General features: G+C 41.6%; 1 protein-coding gene across 2 annotated transcripts in view; it reads left to right on the plus strand.

Moving 5' to 3' along the window:
• The window catches only part of efna5b (ephrin-A5b), a 116,925-nt gene that overhangs the window by 88,439 nt on the left and 6,043 nt on the right, over positions 1 to 22,443 (plus strand). The window contains exons 2-4 of one of the 2 annotated variants that reach the window (XM_074637162.1): positions 351 to 643; positions 20,694 to 20,759; positions 21,138 to 21,218. In XM_074637162.1, the coding sequence (XP_074493263.1) occupies positions 351 to 643; positions 20,694 to 20,759; positions 21,138 to 21,218 (440 nt within the window). The remainder of the gene's footprint in view (positions 1 to 350; positions 644 to 20,693; positions 20,760 to 21,137; positions 21,219 to 22,443) is intronic. The other variant, XM_074637163.1, reaches the window with a different exon arrangement.

Here is a 22,443-nt window from a genome sequence, read left to right on the forward strand (position 1 = left end):
ACTACAACCAGGAATAAACTGGGACACATTTAGAATGTTTACGTTTAAAACCGTGTAATGGTCTAAATATTGTATATTTGTGACATCACAAATGGACAGAAATCCTAACGGCTTGTTTCAAATGCACAATTTCTGAATACGGGCTGTGTGTATTTCTCCGTATATTGAGCGCTTCGATACTTTCATAGTATTTATATAGCACTTAAACCTGCTTTATAATATAAAAAAAAATGAAAATCTTACTTTTTACAATATGGGACCTTTTAGATTATAACATTTGTCTAAATAACGTATCAATTCGAAAAAGTTAACCTTTTCCTGTCTCCCCCTCTCTTCTGTTTTCCAACCAGGTTCCATCGTGGAGACTACCACATTGACGTGTGCATAAACGACTACCTGGATGTCTACTGTCCTCACTATGAAGACACGGTGCCTGAGGAGAGGACGGAGCGCTACGTCCTCTACATGGTCAACTACGACGGCTACAGCACGTGCGACCACACTGCCAAGGGCTTCAAACGCTGGGAGTGCAACAGGCCGCACTCCCCGAACGGGCCGCTCAAGTTTTCAGAGAAGTTCCAGCTATTCACTCCTTTCTCCTTGGGCTTCGAGTTCAGACCGGGCAGAGAGTACTACTACATATGTGAGTCGTCATTGCTTTTTGCACACCATACATACAGATGGGTGAAAAATTACAGGAAAATGTCTTAGTAAGGTGTTGGGCCTCCTCTCATTTATTTGGGCTTTTCCTTTAATGTATCACCCGTCTGTAGATACAACAGATTGCAGTAACGGTAGTAACATATCAAGGAGCTGCAGTGATACTGATGAAGCTAGTCCAGTGGGCAACCTCCAGGTCTGAAAAACAAAACCAATGAGGAAGTGCAATAAACTTGCATTCTTGCTAACAGCCAGCAGGGGGCGACTCCTCTGGTTGCAAAAAGAAGTCTGATTGTATAGAAGTCTATGAGAAAATAAGCCTAATTCTCACTTGCCGTGGTAATCAGTGTTACTGGTGTTACACGGTGGCCTGGCACACTCCAATTACATTACGGACCCACCGCCCCCCCCCCAACATCGTTTAGCTTATTTTACAGAAATAAAACCCATTTAGTTAATTTTCGCGTATCAGCGCCGTGTTATTAATACATGGTCGGTACAAACGCTACAAACTGAAAGTGAAGTGTCGAAACGAAAAACAAAAGCGCCTAGTTGGCAATATTTCAGATTCAAACCCAATGCTATAAGGGAACCATAACGTTAATGAGGTCATCGCCGCGAGGAGGACGCAGCGGTCACAGACGGTGTGAGCAGCACCGGGTGGAAACCTGCGGCCCTGCAGGGAAAGTTCTCCCGTGGAGGTCAGACGCACAGACACCTGACGTTAAAGATCAAAGTAAGCGCTCTACACACATTGAGCGTCATCTTTACTTGTAAAATATCCGGGGTAACCGGTATCACCGGTGTTCTCACAAGTTTATTAACCGATGGGAAAACTTCCTCACCGTCACATCTCTACTTCACACTTGATTTATTACCTCAGTAAACATTGTAAACATGAGTTTATGGTCTCAATCGCTAGTTTCAAGTCTTTTTGAATACAGCATGATGTTCATTTAGTAAATTATGGTCCTATTTAGAGTCAAATAGACAGGGGATGGTTTAGGGCGCGGCTACCTTGTGATTGACAGGTTGCTACCACGCCGTCGTCCGGTCTGGGAGTTGCCCCTTTCACAGTGTGTTTTCAATTCATGAAAGTTAATTCTAACCTTTTTGGTCGCCTAAAAATGTTTAATTCAGCGTTCGGTTGTACTTAGCTCCACCCTCTCATGTCACTTCTGGTTGCAAAAAACTATGATGGCGACAGCCAAATGCTGAACTCAAGGCTTCAAAACAGCAGTCCACAAACCAATGCGTGACGTCACGGTGACTATGTCCACTTCATATATACAGTCTATGAGCTGATCTCAATATTATTTTCATATCAATATTAGAAGTATGTGTGTGATATGTTTCCAAGAACTGCACAAAACCCCAAATGCATTCACAGAAAAATACGATGCCAAATAATCTAACTTGACATGGATTACAGACCTAGATGGCTCTTTCCTGACCTCATGTTTTTCCTTTACAACAGCAGAGCAAGAGAGATAGAGACACACACACATTACTCCTAACCCATGTTTTCACAACTTCACCACAGAGCTTTGAGAGTGGCATTACAGTGATCCTCGTAGACGCTTTCATGCTGTGCTTTCAGCCGAGCTTTTCACGCTGCTCTCATCGCTCGTGGAGAACTCTTCCCTAAAATGGCAATGGAATTCACGGGGGAGTTAAATTGAGACAGTTTGAAAGTTATACCTCACTTCCCTCACTGCTGCACAATACTGTATCCCTCAAAAAGGAGTGCCCTCCTCTCTGCATTATGTTATTATGCTCTTATTCAGCTCGCGTTGGATGTTAACTTGTCTACTTCTTGGCATAGAAACCGAGCCTAACTGAGTTCATCTGAAGTTGAAGCCCCTGGGAAATGAGGCTTTATCAAAGCAAGGTGAGAGAGTGGAATTGAGCAGAGTTGGTCCTCCCACCACCGACTATACGGAGGAGTTACTGTCGGTGGGCGCAGTCGCCGCCACTCGCTCAAAACACATTTGTCACAGGCAGGGTTTGAAATTAACTTTTTTCACTTCCTGCCACTGTGGCAGACGAGTAGTCTCTGCGCTAAATGAAGGAACAAGATTTTAGATCTGAAGTCATTCAATGTTCGACATATTTTACATAAAAAACATTATATACACGGTAAATTACAGTGTTCAAATTACACCGTGGAGGGAGGGTACTGTACACAGTACTGTACTGTACTTTGTTATTGTCATAAAAACACACTATTCAAATGATTATGAATATTTAAATATTTGCTTTGATTCAAAAAAATCTTGGAAGTTAAAAAGGTCATAATTCTCTCTTTAATATCTATTTTATATTGCTGTGAAAACATCTCCTTCAAACAACTGGATTTATTCAAGTTTCTCGCCAAAACCTTAATTTTACGAGATTACATTTGAACACATCATGATAACGTTGTAATTTACCTGCGCCCAATCGTCCTTTTTCCTGAGCAGACTTTGAACACATAATAATAACTGAATGTCACCTCCGTTAACGTTAGTATCTCCGCTATTAACCAATCAGGACTGTGCTGCTAACGGCTGCTGACAGGTCACGTTATTAACTCTCATCCTGTTGATTTTAATACAGATTTGTTGTTCACACTGTCGCATTATCAGGGAAAAATAGGATGCACCCCCTCAGGTTTAGTATTGCCATGCTGTTGAGCGCTTTTTTTTCTCTCTGCCGTGTCTCCGGTCCAAAACAAACTGAAACATGATACAGCGTGAGTATGCATCATTGTGCAGCGTAACTGACGGAAAGCATCGATAAGAGGAATCGATAGTCACTGAGGCATGAGATGCCGAGGAATCGGACAACTACGGTTCTCTATTCCCATCCCCAGCATATTCCCTGCCTGCCAAAGTTGCGGGTGATGATTTCAGACCCTGGTCACAGGGCCGTGTACGCTGATATTACTAAATGGGAAGCATGGTTATGTTCTCATATCGGTGGCATTAGTGCAACATCATGCAGTGTAATACATTATTGCTTCAGCTGTTGAAGGGAAGTTTAAAGACACTTTGTGGGCCAATGTATTGGAAAAACTATATGAATTCCTTCTCAGCGAGGGGGTGTCAGTGTTTGACAGTTAACACTCTCCTGCTAAACGCTGCTGGTTATGCTATACTGTTTATCTGTAAAGTTTGGCCTGCGGTTTTAACGCAGCTCTAGATGGCTGTCAAACCCCCCGCGTCTTTGTGTTTTCTTCTTCTCTCAGAGACAGCGTGGAAAGAGTCGGGAGCGTCGCTGAGACGATCTCTACACGCTGAGATCTGTTTTCTAAATTGGCACCTTTTTTATGAAGCAGTTAACCTGACAGCCAGCCAAGACTTCTGTCCTGTATTCGTTTCACGTGTTTCGCTCTCCCTCTCGCTGCTCCGTTACACTTTAAAGACTGGACTAAAAACAACAACAGCGTGCCTCCCTAACGTTTGCCGTTGTTTCCATGGTGAATAGGTGATTTCTCTCTCAAGCTTGTCCACAAAACAAATAGCCTGAGATCTTTTCCAGAAGCCTTTCAACAACCAGGTGTTTGGCCATTTGTCTGTTTAAAAGTAACCAGATTTGCCTTTGCTTTTATAGCCAATTTGCATTGACAGTCATACTAAATGAAACAAGGGAAAAATGGAAGTTGGGGGACGTAGATGGGGGTTAGGGAAGGGTTACGCAATTCATCCACTCCCTCAAGTCTCTATTTCTAACATATATATATTTTTTCCATTTCTGTTGAGAGATGCTTGTCCTAAGGGCTGGATTAAATTACACTGCGACCGACAGGGCTTCCATGGAACACATCCATTCTGCTGTAGCACGCCATATTGGTTTAGTGGCCCGCGGCTTCATTGGCTATTGAATGATTCTAGCGTATAGCCTCTCTGGCTACTGTGGCGGATATTAAAGTCATCTAGCATGAAGTCGTCTGACATGTGATTTCCCACCGCCATTGTGTCCGGCCTGTCCGTACGTAGCAGGGAAGACGGTCTGCTGATGGATTAGACAGTGTCTTGAGTGGACAGAATGTAGAGCTGAAGGAGGAAGATAAAGAGAGGGAGAGAGGTAGTTACATTACTACACCTGCCAATTTATCAGCAACATCTGTTGCTACCATCATCATCATCATCATCATCACCTGGGGGAGTCTTCCTCATGCCCTGGCAGTAGAAGCATGCAAGACCTTTCAGCTTGCATTGGGTTACATAATTTTTATTCTCCTTTAATCTAATTCAGTGATAAATACAACTTTCTAACTGAGGAATAAGTAAACAGGCTGCAAAATTAAATCAAAACAGGGAGTTTTTCAAAAGAGTATTGATTATTATCTCAGGGATTACATTTTAGCTTAACATATTATTATTATTATAAATATTCAGGGTGGCGAAAAAATAAATTAAAAACACTTGCTCAGGCTTGATTAGCTCTAATCTTGTATCTTGAATCATTTTAAAAGAGCAAAACTGAATGCCACAGTGAACCAGAAGCAGGTCTGTTTGCAACATCTGGTCATTTGAGATGGTGTCAACTTTTCAGGCAGATTTTTCAAGTTCTATTTCCCTAGTGTACTGTATGCTTACATGCCCATACTTAACAACACCAAACTAGGTCCAACTGCTTTTTCCTGTAGTTTGTTTTATGGGTATTCCTCCACTCTCACAATAACTCCATTGAATTAGATGGTGAAAATAGCATTTCCATTTATCCTCTTATTAAAGCATCAGCGGGTAGAAATATAGTAAATATTATAAAAAAAAAATATTTGTATCAAACGTTCACTATATCCTGACAGTAGTGCATGAGACAGGTAATCTGAAAAAAAGTCATGTGCTTCTGTATCTTCCAGTGCTCCTCATGGCATCTGCAGGATTACACAGACCGTCTACGAGAGCCGGCTGTCAATCACTCGCAAACTCCGATGAAACGGTCAAGCTAGGCAGCGCTGATCAAATATGAATCAATATTATGTTAATGTAATGCCTATTTCTCTCCTCAGATGTTCTCAGAATCATTTTAAAGTGTAATGTTTGGCTGTAAAATGAGAAAGTTTGAGATCATGCAGCCATGTTGAGATCAGTTGAGGAAATGCCAAGCACTGCCCACCAGCCGGAGCACAGCCAATAGGAACGCTCTCTCTCTGAAATGACCTGTGATTGTTCAAATTCTCCCGTCACGGGCTAGATGTTCTAAAGTCTGAAAACAGAGCCATGAGGAGGAGCAGAAGTCTAGTTTTCTCTCAGAACACTTGAATTACAATATACTGAAATGTTATTATTGAATTTTCGCCCAATGATGCCAAAAATATACTGCCTACTGCCACTTTAAGTTCTTTTGACTTACATGTTAACAAAACATTTCATAGCATCACTTCCATAATCCAGCAGAAACAGAGCAACATGGCCATCCCACTTGAGTCAATTTCCCCGCTACCTGTTGAATTTCAATATTCACTCACATTTTGGCCCCGGATAGGTCTGTCAACATATTGGGTTACCTCGGTCAGAGCTTACAATATTCAGCCAGACCCGAGACAGAAAACAGTGTCTGTGTCCAGGAACAATAAACCTGACATGATTGCATGCATGTTATTTCTGTAGCAAAGATACTGTTGGGCAGTTGTGAACTCTTAATGGTTGTGATGTGACTTGAGCAAACAGTAGTCAACATAATGCTCATGATGTCTCCTGCTTGAAATTGTCATCACTTGAAATAAGCTTTGCACTTACACTTGAGCGGTGAAGATATCACTTTTGAATGAATTGAAATGAGAATATTTTAGTTTAATACTCTTTAGGGCCTACAAAGTGGGGGAGTCAAATGTCCTTTATTGCCTTGCCTGCTCTAGTGCACAACCTGAATTTACACTTTTTTTCATCATTAAATATTCATCTTATCATCTCCTACAGTGCATAGAAATGTTTAAGTACCCAAGGCCAAGTGTCTAAATAATGAAGTAATTAGTGACTGATTACAGTAAGTCAATATTTAAACTCAATTAATGTGGACATTACAGCACAAACAGTGCCTACAACTACTAGCTTCAACATAGCAAAGGCATTTCTACTGTACAGTATAAGGTATGATGATAATCTGCAGTTCAGCACAACACCCAATAGTCAGTCTTTGCCCTTGTAGCCCATTTACCTCCATCGTGTGAATGCGTGGTGTAGCGTAGCTAACAGAGAAAATCGTATGCATCATTACCCGCTCAAGCTGGCCATACTGCTCACCTGCACTAAACAGAAATGTCAATGTGTCCCGAGGCAGAGGCCACTATCCATGAGCACATGAGCCAGAGGTTAGCAGTAGTTAATTGCGAATGGGCTCATGCACTTGAGACATAATACCAGTATATCATCTATGGGAATCCATGAAATGCATAATTTCTTCGGTGTTATAGCACTGCTGTAGAAGTACATTCTTAATAAAAACTGAATATTTATTCACTATCAATATGTCACTGATTTAAAGGTCCCATATCGTGCTCATTTTCAGGTTCATATTTGTATGTTGTGTTTCTACTAGAACATGTTTACATGCTGTAATGTTAAAAAAAACTTTATTTTCCTCATACTGTCAGCCTGAATATACCTGTATTTACCCTCTGTCTGAAACGCTCCGTTTTAGTGCATTTCAACGGAATTGCAACGGAATCACAACAGAATTGCGTTGCTAGGCAACAGTTTGGGTCCATGTTTACTTCCTGTCAGCTGATATCATTAACATACACTGCAACCAGGAATAAACTGAGACACATTTAGAATGTTTATGTTTAGAACCGTGTAATGGTCTAAATATTGTATATTTGTGACATCACAAATGGACAGAAATCTTAACGGCTTGTTTCAAACGCACAATTTCTGAATACGGGCTGTGTGTATTTCTCCATATATTGATCGCTTCGATACGTTCACAGTATTTATAAAGCACTTAAACCTGCTTTATAATATAAAAGACATGAAAATCTCACTTTTTACAATATGGGACCTTTAACTCATGTATTCATTTAGAGTAACCAACGTTTAACCACACACAGAACAGCAGAGACCTTATATATAAACAGTGCTCATGTACACAGTATCAGAATATTAATCTTTGCCTCATCTCTAATAACTTTCTGTAGCTGAATGACCTGAGGGAATGGGGGATGAAAAATCTGCCCTCGGTGACGTGATTGATTAGCGTTCTTGTTTGTAGATGAAAATTAAGCTGTCAAATCATATTCCAGCGGAGAAAATGCCCGTTAATGGTGTTTTCGCCCTATGAGTTCGATGCGGGTCGAGGGTTGATTTGTTGCATCTCTGATAAAATTAAAGAGAGGAGACAGGGTTCTGCTGTCATCTGCTTCAACAACAGAAACAGCTTAATCAACGCTAGCAGGACGGAGGGAATTTACTCAAATGGAGGTCATAATTCTTCATTTTTGTTAGTGTCAGCCTCCTCTCTCTGGCAGGTAATTGAAGACGAGACGATAGCTGGAGTCAGTCAGGAGCCTGATCTTTGTGGAGACAACACCCAGCTGTGTTTTCTCTACAGTTGAACACAAGACATAGATGAGAAAGAAATAATTAACAGAGGAAATACATTAAAGTTGTAAAATGTACCAGACTCCGGTAATGTAATGATGGCCACATATTCAAGCAATTCTGCAAAATGTATTATTGTACTGTAGCAGTGAGTGAGTCACATCTCCGAAGAGTCTGCCTCTGGGACAGACGGAAGGGATAAGCGGACAGTCGGAGCACTTCTCAGGTCAGAGTTCACAGTGCATTCATGGTTTAAGTGAAACCCATCTCCCAGAATGCTGATGCAAGCACGTCTGTCTAATATGGACACAATCCGCAATCTCGTATTTGAGTGATTTTAATCTGAAAAGGGCAGCAATCCAATATCAGCGGCAGCTCGCTGCAAGAGACGAGTGAGCCGAGTTATGGCGTTTCTAGGCGTGTAAGATGTGTGGCAAATAGGAAACCACTTGGTGTGATCATGCAGTGGCAGATTGTCGGCAGAACAGATGTCGTTTTCTTGCTGTCTGACTTGTTCACCTACACGGGCTGGTGCTGCTTCTCGCAGGAAAACACAATCAATAACACTTTTGCGTCTCACTTGTGGATGGAGTTATTATATAGATATTTCTGGGTTTGACACTGCGAGAAAGAAGGATATTACAGGAACACAGAGGCCTTAGGAGAGTCTGTGGCTGATATCAAAGGAACACTTGCTAAATGGCCAACAAAACACAGAGGTCGGCGATGATTCTACCCATGTTGGATTACAAAATGAAAAAATCTAAATTGTTGAAAATCACTCTGTGGATGCCCACAGGCCAATATGCAAAATGCAACACAAGACTAAGATTGATCATAAATACCATGCGAGAATTGATATTCATAAGGCTTTTTCCACAACATCTCATAAGGTCTTTTTCAACTTTACTGGACTGCTACATGTACACACACAAAGCTCAAACAGATTCTCCGAGACATGGACCATAGCTGTCGTCTAATTGATCATTAAGTCCTGTGATGCACCATGCTCCTTCAAGCTGCTCTCGAGAGGAGAAAGGAGTAGATATCATAGAGCAGGCGGCAGCAGCAGCAGGAAAATGGCATTAATAGACAAATGAAATAGAGGCAGGGGACGGTGTATGCAGTCTGTATTTTGTTGGAGCTCTGGGAGGTCTGCTAATAATGATAAAGAGCCGGTGCTGCTCCATTTGTGGTACAGGGAGGGAACATGCATATGGACACCATCATAACTCAGCCCTTTCATTCATTCACATGAGAAATCAACCCTGTCATCAGGATCCAGAAATGATCCGACAACATGGAGTAATGGGACAGAAAGCCACACACACACACACACACTCGCATGGATACACATGCACTTATGTAAGTAAGTAAGTAAGTAAGACTTTATTTATATAGCACATTTCATACAGGAGTTGCAGTTCAAAGTGCTTTACATAAAATAAATTAAAAAAAAAAAAACAAGCAGCAAGAGCAGTGCATGGAGTCAACAAAATCATGATCAAAATAATAAAACATTTTAGAACAGTAGAAATAGTAAAATATAAATAGTGCAGGATAAAATTCGTAGTGCAAGTTACAGAGAAAATGCGCTGGTAAAAAGATAGGTTTTAAGATGTCTTTTAAAAATGTCTAGCGTGTTTGCTTCCCTAATGTTTATGGGTAGTGCGTTCCATAATTTTGGGGCATAGTTGACAAAGGCCGCATCACCAATCTTCTTACGACTGCTTCTGGTGACCTCTAATAGACCTGCATCTGATGATCGCAGTGTTCTCGCTGGTGTGTAGTTTGTAAGGGAGTTAGCAATGTAGCTAGGTCCTTGTCCATTTAGTGCTTTGTATGTGAGGAGGAGGACCTTGAAGTCAATTCTGAAAGTAACAGGTAGCCAGTGTAAAGTAGCTAGGACAGGACTGATGTGTTCTCTCCTCTTAGTTTTTGTTAATAATCTAGCTGCAGAGTTTTGGATGAGCTGGAGTCTTCCAGTGGTTTTCTTGGGAAGACCAGCGAAGAGTGCATTACAGTAGTCCAACCGGCTGGATATGAAAGCATGAATTAGCTTCTCAGCATCATTTTGTTTTATGAATGATCGTACCTTCGCTATGTTCCTGAGGTGAAAGAACGCTGTTTTGGTCACTTTGTTAATGTGGGAGTTGAAATTCAAATCTGCGTCCAGGATGACACCGAGACTTGTCACCTCAGGTTTAAGCCAGGCGGTTAAACCTCCGAGATTCGTGGTTAGCATCTCTCTTTTAGATTTGGGGCCGATAAGTAGAACTTCTGTTTTGTCCTCATTTAATTTGAGAAAGTTATTGTTCATCCATTTGTTTATTGCCAACAAGCAGTTTGTAATGGAATTTATGGCTGTCGCATCATTAGGTTCAGCTGATATATACAATTGTGTGTCATCCGCGTAGCTATGGAAATCAATATTATGTTCTCTGATGATGTCACCAAGTGGTAACATATAAAGAGAAAAGAGTGATGGACCTAAGCAGCTTCCTTGTGCAACCCCGTAGCAGTTTTCATGTTTCTTAGACATATGGTCTCCTAGGCTAACATAAAACTTCCTTCCTCTGATATATGTTTTGATCCAGTTCAGTACACTATCAGTGAGCCCAATAAGCTTTTCAAGTCTATTGATTAGGATGTCGTGATCAATGGTATCAAATGCCGCACTAAGATCTAACAGGATAAGGATAGATACTTTATTTGCATCAGAGTTAAGTCTGAGGTCGCTAATTATTTTGGTGAGAGCAGTTTCAGTACTGTGATATTTTCTGAAACCTGACTGAGAGACTTCCAAGATATTATTTTCTTCAAGAAAGGAATTTAATTGGACTAATACTATCTTTTCCAATACTTTACTAATAAAAGGTAGATTTGATATCGGTCTGTAGTTTGCTAGTATACTGGTATCCAATTTGGGTTTCTTTAATAAGGGCTTTACAACAGCTGTTTTAAAAGCATCTGGAAAAACGCCAGTTTTAAGGGATGTGTTTATAATGTGTAGGACCGGACCTGAGACACTATCAAACACTCGCTTAAAGAATGTTGTGGGTATAGGATCGATATCTGATGTTGTAGAGTTACATTCACTGACAGTTTTGGAAAGTTCACCTAGTGTGATACATGTAAAAGTGCTCATGGTTACATTGCGGGATCTACTGATGTCAGTTTCACCTCCACTAGTAGTGATACTAGCTCTGATTGAAGTTATTTTGTTCATGAAGAATAGGGCAAGCTCTTCACACTTAGCTGCTGAGGATAGTGGGGGGACAGGAACAGTGTTTAGCAGCTGGTCAATAGTGGAAAAAAGAACTCTGGAATTTCCGGCGTGTTCTGTAATAATGCTGGAAAAATAATCTTTCCTTGCTAGACGGATGGTTTTGTTATAGGTAGATAGTGCATCTTTATAGATGTCGTGGTGGATAGTGATCTTTGTTTTTCTCCATTTTCTCTCTGCTGCGCGGCATTTTCTTTTCTTTTCACTAACATTTTTATTTCTCAGCCATGGGGAGGTTCTGCTTGTAAACTTCTTTTTGGTTTTCAGTGGAGCTACAGAGTTTAACACAGATGATAGTGCATCATTGAGGTTCTCTACCATTTCATTCAGAGAGCATTCATGACTAGTTGGCTCATATAGAGCAATCTGCTCTGCAAATTTTGCTGTAGCGTCATCATCTAGATGTCTTCTTTGGACTAAGAATTCTGTTGTGGTTTCTGTTAAGGTGATTTCCACATCAAAAAGTATACAGTGATGGTCAGAGAGGGGTAGATCAGTTATTGAGATATTATTGATGTTTAGTCCAGTTGTTATTACTAGGTCTAGTGTGTTTCCGTGCCGGTGTGTTGGATCTGTAATGTGTTGAGTCAGATCGAAACTGTCGAGGAGATTTAAAAGCTCAATAGTTCTTGGGTCTGCTTTTTTATTTACGTGGATATTTAGGTCTCCGTTTAGAACTACTTTGTCATATCCAGTGACACATAGTGATAATAGTTCAGAGAATTCTTGTAAGAATATTGGCGATTGCTTAGGTGGCCGGTATATAATAACAAGCAGTAGTGATTCAGTTTTGAGCTCTATAGCAAGATATTCAAATGATGTAAATTCACCTAGCTCAGTGATTTTGAACAACAGTTTAGATGAGAAAATAGCTGCGACTCCTCCACCTCTTTTTGATTTCCTAGAAACTTGGTGGAAGCTGTAATCAGGCGGACACGCTTCTATCAGTGTTGCTGTTGCCGTGTCATCGTTTAGCCAAGTTTCTGTTAGACAGATGCAATCTAAGTTGTTTTCTTTGACCAGATCATTAACTAGAAAGGTTTTGTTATTTAGAGATCTGACATTAAGAAGGGCCAGTTTCATCTGTGGGGTATTAATAGATAAAACAGGAGGAGATATATTTGTAACATGGATAGTTTTCAGACTTCTAGGACGAGTTTCAGGTTTATAACCACGCATTTTACCATGCCATTTGCTGTTTATGATGACCGGTATGTACAATATGCATACACATGCATGAACAGACCTACATAAAAGCCACACAGATGCACACAGTCTGGAATGCATTATTATAATCCTGATAGATGAATAGACATTCCACCACCTCTGCCTGCCCTGGTTACTACATCATTACTTGTCTCCCCTTTTCATCCCATCTCTCTCTTTGGATTTTAGGACAGCACTACCAAACTAACCCTCCCCTGCGGCTCTTCTGAACCAGATTTTGCCCTTCAGATTGCATGCTGGAAACGCACAGACCGTTGACAAATTAAAGGAAAACCCTGAATGAAGCAAAACAAATGCAGGTGCTTCCATACAGTGCACAAGGGGCAATGCGTAGATTGTTGGTGTATGAAAATGATAGGAATCATGTGGTCTTCCAGCCAAAAGATGGTGGCTGCTGAGTTAACGCTCCCGGACGGTGAACTGGGTTCTCAGTTGTCTGTTGTGCTCATACACTGCAGCTGGCACCATCCACAAAACTTGTCGGTTAACGGTTAATAATCAGTTAACGAGGGTCGGTTATTGGTTAAGAACATTTTTCAAAATGAGCATCCCTAGTTCAACAGCACTCTTCATAATTATAAAAAAAAACAAATGAGGGAATATCATTTGGAGGAATGTTTTTCCATCCCTCTAGTAGCGTTCACAAAATTTGTAGAATTAAGTTAAGCTGCAATAAACCTTGCAGCACGTGGTGGCCTAACTCATTAGTAAGACACTTCTTTATTTTGAATTGAGGTTGCAGACTGCAACCAACTGAAGCCTCTCCTGTGTGCTGAGCGTGTAGAAGAACTACTATGGCCGACGCGAAAACGCAAATGGCCGTCTCTAGAGCCAGCTGTTGTAAGAGTAGCGTAGCTCATTTGGAGCAGAGCCAGTGCGTAGAGTTTGTGTACATGGGAAGTGAGTAGGGATGCTAATTTTGAATTTCTTTTTTAACCGATAATCGACCCTCGTTAACCGATTATTAACCGTTAACCGACAAGATTTGTGCGTCGCATGCAGCGGTGTACCAGCTGCTGTGTATGAGCACAACAGACAACTGAGTCTCCAGTTCACCGTCAGGGAGAGTTAGCAGCCACGGTGCTGTGTGTATTGTCGAGGACACATGCAGCCACTTTCCCATTAAGTCTCCACCGCTACATTTAGTTTAGCTGCGAGGTTGTCAGCTGTGTGTCTGCCTGGCGTAACGTCACTCAGTCTGCCCGGCGTAACGTTAGTGAGTATCCGACAGACTGGTGGCTTCGTGCTCACCGTTGTCACACACATACGGTCCGGCAGCGCGGCGTAACGTTAGCGAGTGTCCGATAGGCCGTGTGTGAGTGTGAGGTTGTTGGTGGCGTTCTAGCTGTGAACGTAGCTGTAGCAGTGTGTGGACAGTTTATTTGTTGGTGAATAAATGCTACAACTCCTCAGCTCGAGACCCGAGCCAACTTCCTGTATCTGCAACGCTGACTCAGACTCTCTTAAGGTGGGCTCCTTAAAGTGACAAGCTGCTCCTCTGAGTTTTGTTCAGCTTTTTCATTATTTATTTCTTTTAACCGTTTAACCGATAGCATTAATCGGTTAAAATTCTTAATTTTAATTAGATTCAATTCGATTTCTTTTTACATAGCGTCAAATCGTAACAGAAGTTATCTTGAGACGCTTTGCATATGGAGCAGGTCTAGACCGTACTCTATGACTTAGAGGCCCAACAAGAGATCCCCCATGAGCATGCATTGTTATGCGACTAATGTCGGTTAACGTTAATGTCAGTTAATGGTTACACGGTTAATTATTAACATCCCTGGCTCCAATAACATGAGAATAAACAGTCAGCGGCCTGGTCATGACAAGCTCATTGGAGGTTCAAAAATAAACTGAAAACAGTCAACCAGCGAGCTAGCCCATTGGCCAGACTTGGCTAATAATAGACCGTGAGCTAAGTCGCGGCACACTCGTTGACAGCCTAGAGAAAGCAAGGCAAGAGAGGAAAGTCTCTAATCAAGTTACTTTGAGTTTGACCGCCAATAAAGTAGTCATCACTTTGTCTGAGGAGAAACAGAAAGGCTGTGAAAAGCCAAGAGATCAGAGGAAAAGTAGGGTAGGCGAGGACTGTGATTCAGAGGGCACGAGGTTCCTCTCAGCATAATATGATTCATGCTTCTAAAAGCCGTCTTCAGGAGCTGATTAGGATTCGCTATCACAAAGACAAGGACATTTTATCCTTGGCCATTAAAACCATTAACACATATATTATTAACCCAGTGCATTGGTCATTATGTTTAATTGGTTATTGTTCATTTATTCATTCTTTTTAATTCTTCCTCTATTACAATACACACATCTCCGTACACACACATCCACACACACAGTTGTTCTCATATATTCAGTGGGTGGATACTCAGGCCATAACAATAATGTTATGATTCTGGGATACACTAAGTGCAGTAATGACACATTATTATGTGTAGTGATTTATTATTGTGTGGTTGCTTTAAAAAGCTCAACTCCCCCTTAGATTAATAAATCACCAAGTTGGTTGTAATTTGAGTGCGAAGACGTGAATGAGCTGATGAAATTCAAGGGTTTCGAGTCGCTTCTCATTTTCAAGAAGATCGAGTAATTTGTTAGATTCTCATTATGTGATCTTTCACAAAATGATGATGCTTGATGTAGATTGACATAATAGGGAAATAATTGTATCCCCACACTCTTGCATTGATATACAATAGTGTGAGGAAACTAGATGCAATGTTTAATTAGGCATTATCGATTTGGACTCAATTTTTTCCTCTCGACTCACGTGCGCTCTCCCCCCTCTTCCCTTGTTTCTCTCACTCCTTTCCTCATTGCTTGTGACCTCGTCACCTCAGAGCAAGTGGCGTGAGGGATGACTTTGGTTCACTTTTGGCGGCGGTTGAAAGATGCAAGGAAAGAGCAAAAGGCCAGCTATCACCGGGGGTGGAGGGGGGGGGGTTATGTTCCCCCGGCTGCCTGAATGCAAGTCCTCCTCTTTCACTGCTCCTCCCAGCTTCCTCATTCCCTCCTATTGTGTGCTCTGTAGTAGCATCTGGTTAATGGGCCTCTTCAGTGGATAGCCTCCTCCATCTCCTTCCACGCGCACATTTTGCGTGGGCATACAAACGCATACAGATAGTTTGTATAATATGTGCTCGTCTGTAGTTTTGAAATATTTTTTATTAGATTCCCTCTTTTTGTCTTGGTAGAGAAGTGTGCTGCTGGTTGAATGTGGGAAGGACATTTTGTGAAGGACGTTGAGTAATTTCAAGTGTGTCTGTACAACATTTCATTTTGCATGGGTTTGTACTGTACTGTACTGTACTGCGTGTGTGTGCTATTGTAGACATTAAAGACATTGTTTTGGACAGTGTAGCAGTGGATATTACCTATTGGAGCAGCAGTATAAATACTCTCTCTATCTCTCTCTCTCTCTGAAACTCCTTCTAGTCTCCCTAAATTCAAGGTTTTCTTCCACGTGTTTGGTTAACATTGACTTCTTTTGACTGAATCTATATCCTGAAACCGAAGGACAAACGTTAATGAATCCCAGCAGTGATTTCTGTACACGGAATAGAAGAAATGTATTCTGGCTGCAGACCGTCTAATTAGCTGGATGGAGACGTGGGTAGAAGATGGCACAAAGGTTCTTGAAAGCAACGCTGCGTTTGTATCAATGTGTGTCCTCTCTCTTGGACACCGGTTTATGTAAACTCAGACTCCTGGACTCCTGGACCTAAACTCTTTTGCACGGTGTAAGCCACATGCTTAATCTCGGTGAATCAAAGACAAGGCCAGCAGCCTTTTTTTTCAGAGAGCTGGCAGAATTAGCTCGCTAGGAATGCTCAGCGCTGGACACAACATTACAGGGCATTCTGTTTAACCCGCCCCATCCTCCTAACAAATAAGCAGGGATCAAAGGATTAGAGCACCATTATTAAAGCCAGCTGGAGACCCGACGCCGACTAGAGGCATGCTAACATGATGCTATTAATGTTACATGTTCACGTGATGGCATACAAGTCTATGCCAGGCTCGGCTTCTTCGCTGAAAAGTAGTTTTCTTTAAAATGTTTCCAGTTTGTTGTCACAGTATGTTAAGATTTGGGGATATTTGGGACACTGATGTTGAAGTGGACCACTACAAATATCTTAAAGATAGTTGTCAAAAGAGGGAACTTGTTAATCTGCAATATTGCATTAAAGGGATAGTTGGGGAGTTTTGAAGTGGGGTTCTATGAGGTACTTGTCAGTGTATATCCTACAGTAGATGACGGTCGGCACGCCCCCACCTTGGAGAAGCAGAATCCTGTCTCCAACACGGAGCAAAGCAATACAGTGCTGTGGACGGGGCCGACAGCAAACGTATTTTAGCCACCTAAAAGGAAGGCTCTGATGTCCGTTTAAGTGTACGATATATTGTGAATTTTCACCGCTTTATCTTGCCGTCAGGAAGACCTTTCGTTCATCTTTCCGAAAGAGAACTGAACTGAAAGTGAAACTTATCTATGCTCTCTCTAAAGCCAGCAGGCTCAGATGACAAAAACAGTGTAGATACGTTTCGCTTTCAGTTCACAGTCGGAAAATATTCTAAATAAAGCGTATACTTAAACTGATATAAATTTTTTTAGGTGAGGCTTTCTTTTAGGTGGCTAAAATACTCCTGTCTGTTTCTTGTTGCTGGGGGCGCACCAACCGTCATCTACTGTAAGTAATACACCTACTATGGATAAGTATCTCATACAACCCCACTTCAAAACACCCAAACTATCCTTTTAAGCCTTGTGGTTGTGGTGATACTGCCAAATGTCCGCATCTTGGGAGTGGTTCCCTGACTATGAGAAGACCCCAGATGACACCCGATTTAATGGTTAAAAAATAAGAAACAAAGCCTCTTTTGGCAGTTTGATTGACTCGCCCTGCAGTATTCTTTTACAGCTCAGCCATTACGCCTCCTAAATGACGGATAAGAAGTCGATATCCTACTATGATGTTATCTACTGTCTTTAGCCAGCGTAAACTTTGCTTTTAGCTTCCCATCACCGACACATGGTTTTATGTCCTCATGCCTCGAATGTGCTGTTGAGTCTTTCATTGAAAGGCAACGGAAATGTGTTTTCCAGATAACATTACAGTTGCAATAAAGCTTGGCTTGGGCTGTGATTGAAACAATACTGCGCCTAAGCCACACTGAGCCCACCTGTTTGTTCTTCCGTAATTGGATTCTGCTTCATTCCATTTGCCTTAATGCTGATGCATAATGCAGTGTACTGAGGGGACCAGCCATTACTAGCCAGGGGACAAGGCCTGGAGGAGTAACCCGACCTCGCCCCCCTCCCCCTCCCGTCTCTGGGACATCTTTTCAGAGCCTCTGTCCTTCAAAGCAGCCACTGCTCAGGCTGGATGGATTGATGGTTGAGGCTGCTGGCCTGATGGGAACCAGAATAGCAGGTGTTGATGTAACGGCCTCCACGAACAATAAGCTGGCCCTCAGCAGCATGTTAATCCAAAATAAACAGGCATTGGCGCGGACGGTTTGGGCCCCGGGTGGAGGGATCCTCATCAAACACACACACGTATGAAGAGCTGCTACCAAGAAAGGAATGTACAGCCAAAGCTTAATCTTTCCTTTGTAGTCAAGAATGTACAGCAACACACCTCAGTCATCACAAAGGCCACATTATTGTCTTATACTGTACTTATAACAAAAATACTTAGCTTCATACTCTTCATATACGTTGCAAATAAGGAAACATAGGAATAATTAATTCCAGTATGTAACATATAAATGGTGAAATCATCTGTTCACTCTTTCACCTTATGTCCATTCTTCTCCTTGTGTAGGAGGTGGATAGCGTGTTATGGCCAAATCCATAAACATCACAACAGCCTCGCTAACTGTCATCATGACAGAGACTCCCACATGCTTTTTTGCCATTTTCATCGTGGCCATACTTCTCTCATGATCAGCTGCCTTTGCTAAGTGGCTGGTGTCGATGGCTGTGACTCAGCCCTGCCCACAGCGATGATGAAGATAAGACATCTGGAGACGTGTGTGCGCTTGGCCATATACAGTATGTGCACACATCGAATATGGGCGCATTAAGTAGTGGTGGAAAAGAGAAGCGGAGTGACATAAATTGTGTGGGTACTGGTATATAACTCAGTGGGTGAGCGACTGTGGTCAAGGTTCATTAGCGTGTCATCGGCTGCCTCCACACCGAAATAATAAGGCCTTCTCTCTCTCTTCCCTCTACTTTCTTCCCCCTCTGCATCTGCTGAATATGAACTGAGCTGTGAAAAAGCGCGTCTGATCTCAAGTCACCTCTCTTGCACACTGACACATGACTAAGAAACAGCTGATGAAGCGGCAACATTAAAATGGTAACAGCGAGGTCGAGAGTTATAGAGAGAGAGAGAGAGCTTGATGAGCTGTAGAGAAGGCTTCGCAAAATGAAAGTGATTGAAGCATATGCAGTATGCATTTGATGAAAACCTGGCATCCTGATCTCAGGGTAAATTGGGATAGAGAGCGTGCAAGAAAGGAATAGATTTCCATCTCTTCTGACCCTTTTCCATAGTTATTAGTCAATAATTCTCTTAATGAACATATCCCCCGGCTACAGAGACAGCTCACTGCTTCTTTTTTCAACGTGAAATAGATGCTGGGACATCGATTGCGGCGAAGTGCACAGACATTTTCTAATGTAAAACAGACCGGGGGAGATCAGAGAATTTTAAATATTGTTATTTAAGAGGACGGGGAGCAACATTTCGAGGCAGAAAATCTGTATCTTGTGTGCACACATTCGTCGGTGTGTGTGCTTTAAGATGTGATGAAGGCGAGTCAGTTGAGCTTTGATGAATGGATATGGCCACGCTGACAGACGAGAAGAGAGGGTGACACAGCTGGGAGAGAGGAGGGGTTAGGTAAAGGTTCACTAGAGAGGAGTTGACAGATCCCAAATGGTAGCCTTTGGAAATGCTCGGCTTCATTGCATCAGCTGCGGAATGATCCACAGAAGACATAAAATGATGCCCGAAAGACATCTTCGCGGACAATATGGTCTCACTGGAGCTGATAGTAGAAATGCAAACTAGTTTACAGCGGGATAGAGCAAAATGTTCTCCATTTGATAAGAGGTCCTGACACAAGACAACAGCATATATTTTTAACCTACTGTACTTTCCCCCTGCCATGACGGATGCACACATTACGCACCCTGCTCCATCTGACATGTGTTTGACCCCTATCCTCGTCTACAGGAGACAGCACCTGGTGCCTCACCGCCACAACACCATTAGTGGTCAACCACACACACACACACACACACACACACACACACGCTCTCTCCACATAGAGAGATATTTTTAGGGGGTTGTGATACAACCACTGTGATAGCTCAGAGATTCACACCCCACGGGTTTGACAGGAAGGGATCCATTTCCTGACAGCAACCGCAAACCATCCGCACATGCAGCACATACATCCTCAGCGTGTGAACTTTGTGTCCCCCTGAACAGCGTTGAGGTTTTTTTAGAAAGGAAAATACATAAATGTATACATGAAGTATTGGCACAACATGGCCAGCTTTGAGTGTTTTTAAAGGATGCAAATTCCTTGATCCTTATTAAGCTGCTGCCAGTTGTAGAATTTAAAATGCTACAATTAAACTGTGAGCAAAGCACACCACTTTCCCCCAGAGACATTTCCCAAGCACATCTGTAAATACTTTCTGGCTATAATTTCACAAGAACCATGACTAACCCTACAAAATCCACTTAAGAGTTGACATTAACCATCTGAAAGTTGATGTTTTTTTCTGAATAAACAATCTCAGTTATAACTGACTCTACGAGGGAACAAAATATATTCAAAATCTGCTCATGCAGACCTTTAATATGAAGGGAAAATACAGTCAGGAACTTGTTAAGTGCACATGTGATACTACATGATGTATTATATTAACACCCTCTTTACCTTTCTTTCAGCCTCCACCATTGCTGAGAACGGGAAGAAAACATGCCTGAAGCTCAAAGTTTTCGTCCGACCATCAAGTAAGTGTTTGCATTCAACACAAGGCTTTGTAATAGAGCTTGTTGAAGTACACATTTGGATTGGAAATCAAAACAGTTTATGTCTACTGCTCTGGTTACCTCACTTCCTCCTCACTGTCCAACATACTCCTTTCATTTATCACAAAAAACTGCTTTACTTGTTAAGAAAAATTGTTTTTTTGAAAACATGAAAAGGTTGATCGATGACCACATCAAATGAAATCCAGGTCACTCCATACTTCATCTGAATGTTGCCATGAGCTTTGTTGCTTGGGATGTTTAATTTCAGGGCTGAGAAGGGGGGGGGGCTTCAAATGTCACTAACCTATTTGGCATAAACCTCTAATGATCTCTCATTCTCCCTATTTTCTGTTATAGACAGCTGTGTGAAAACTATAGGCGTACATGACCGCGTTTTTGATGTAAACGACAAAGTAGACAATACATTAGAACCACGAGGTTAGTATGACTTCCTGCTTTTTTGATTCTCTTCAGTATGACCTCCATACATCTGTACATGTGTCTCCTGTTCTGTGCCTGTTTCCCTTTTGATGCTGTTTGTCTGGAAGCTGATCTGTCCTTCCACATCCCTGCCTGATGCTTCTCTTCAACTGATTCCTCTCCAGATGTTGTGTCTGTTGCCTGCATATAATAGTGATGGACTATATTGCATGTTGATATATATGCAGTGCATATGCAGTGTATATAACTGATTACTAGGGATGCACCGATACTGATACTGGATCGGATAACGGGCCGATACTGATTCAAATAGCTGGATTGGATATCGGTGACAATGGGGCCGATCTATTAAAAAAATTTGTATGTTTATATACTATATACATTATATACGGTCATTTTAATTCATTAACTTTTGACCAATTTGTTGCTGCATTAAAAAGGTTTACACTTGAATTGTAATTCCCGTTAAGTTTGAAGATTTCTTTACCAAGTTGCTGGTGTACGATTTATTATTTTAATAATAAGTAACAGTTCAGTAAATATACTGTATATCTATCTATTTATTGGTCACATTTTGTTTTACAAAGTTAGGAAAACAATGTTTAAGTCCAGCCTGATGTTGCCTTACACATACTGTAAAAGAATGACCCCAGTCACTTCCACACAGTGAGGCATACAGCTTATCAATGAATCACTGGTATCGGATCGGTCCTCGGGATCGGCCGATACCCAAAGCCCGAGAAGGTCGGATCGGTGCATCCCTACTAATTCCATATATATCACATTCATGAATGTGTCAGTTTACAGTACATGTGATGTTCTCATACAGTAGATGTGCATGTTTTCAAACCTTTCTCACTTCCAGCTGCATGCTGTGCTCCATAACATCCGTCTTGATTTCCTACTAAAATCATTCTGCCCCAATTCATCAGTCTTGAGTGCTTTAAATTATCTGACCAGTGTTAAAAAACAATTATTAAATGATATGTATATATATATATACACATACGTTTACATGGCAACAATACATTTGGCAATTGTTAATGTTCTGTTTCACTCCTCACTGAGTTGCTGTTTGGCTCTGTAGTGCAGCATTGATTATTCTCTGTGTTCGGAACACACAGCGTTTTTATGTCTTCATACGTGAGTCTAACCCAGTCACTGAACTGAAACACTCCGCATCACCCACATGCTGATGTCTCATTCCCAGCAACAGCTCACC

Source organism: Sebastes fasciatus, chromosome 6 (assembly GCF_043250625.1).
Source record: "Sebastes fasciatus isolate fSebFas1 chromosome 6, fSebFas1.pri, whole genome shotgun sequence".
Classification (NCBI taxonomy): domain Eukaryota; kingdom Metazoa; phylum Chordata; class Actinopteri; order Perciformes; family Sebastidae; genus Sebastes; species Sebastes fasciatus.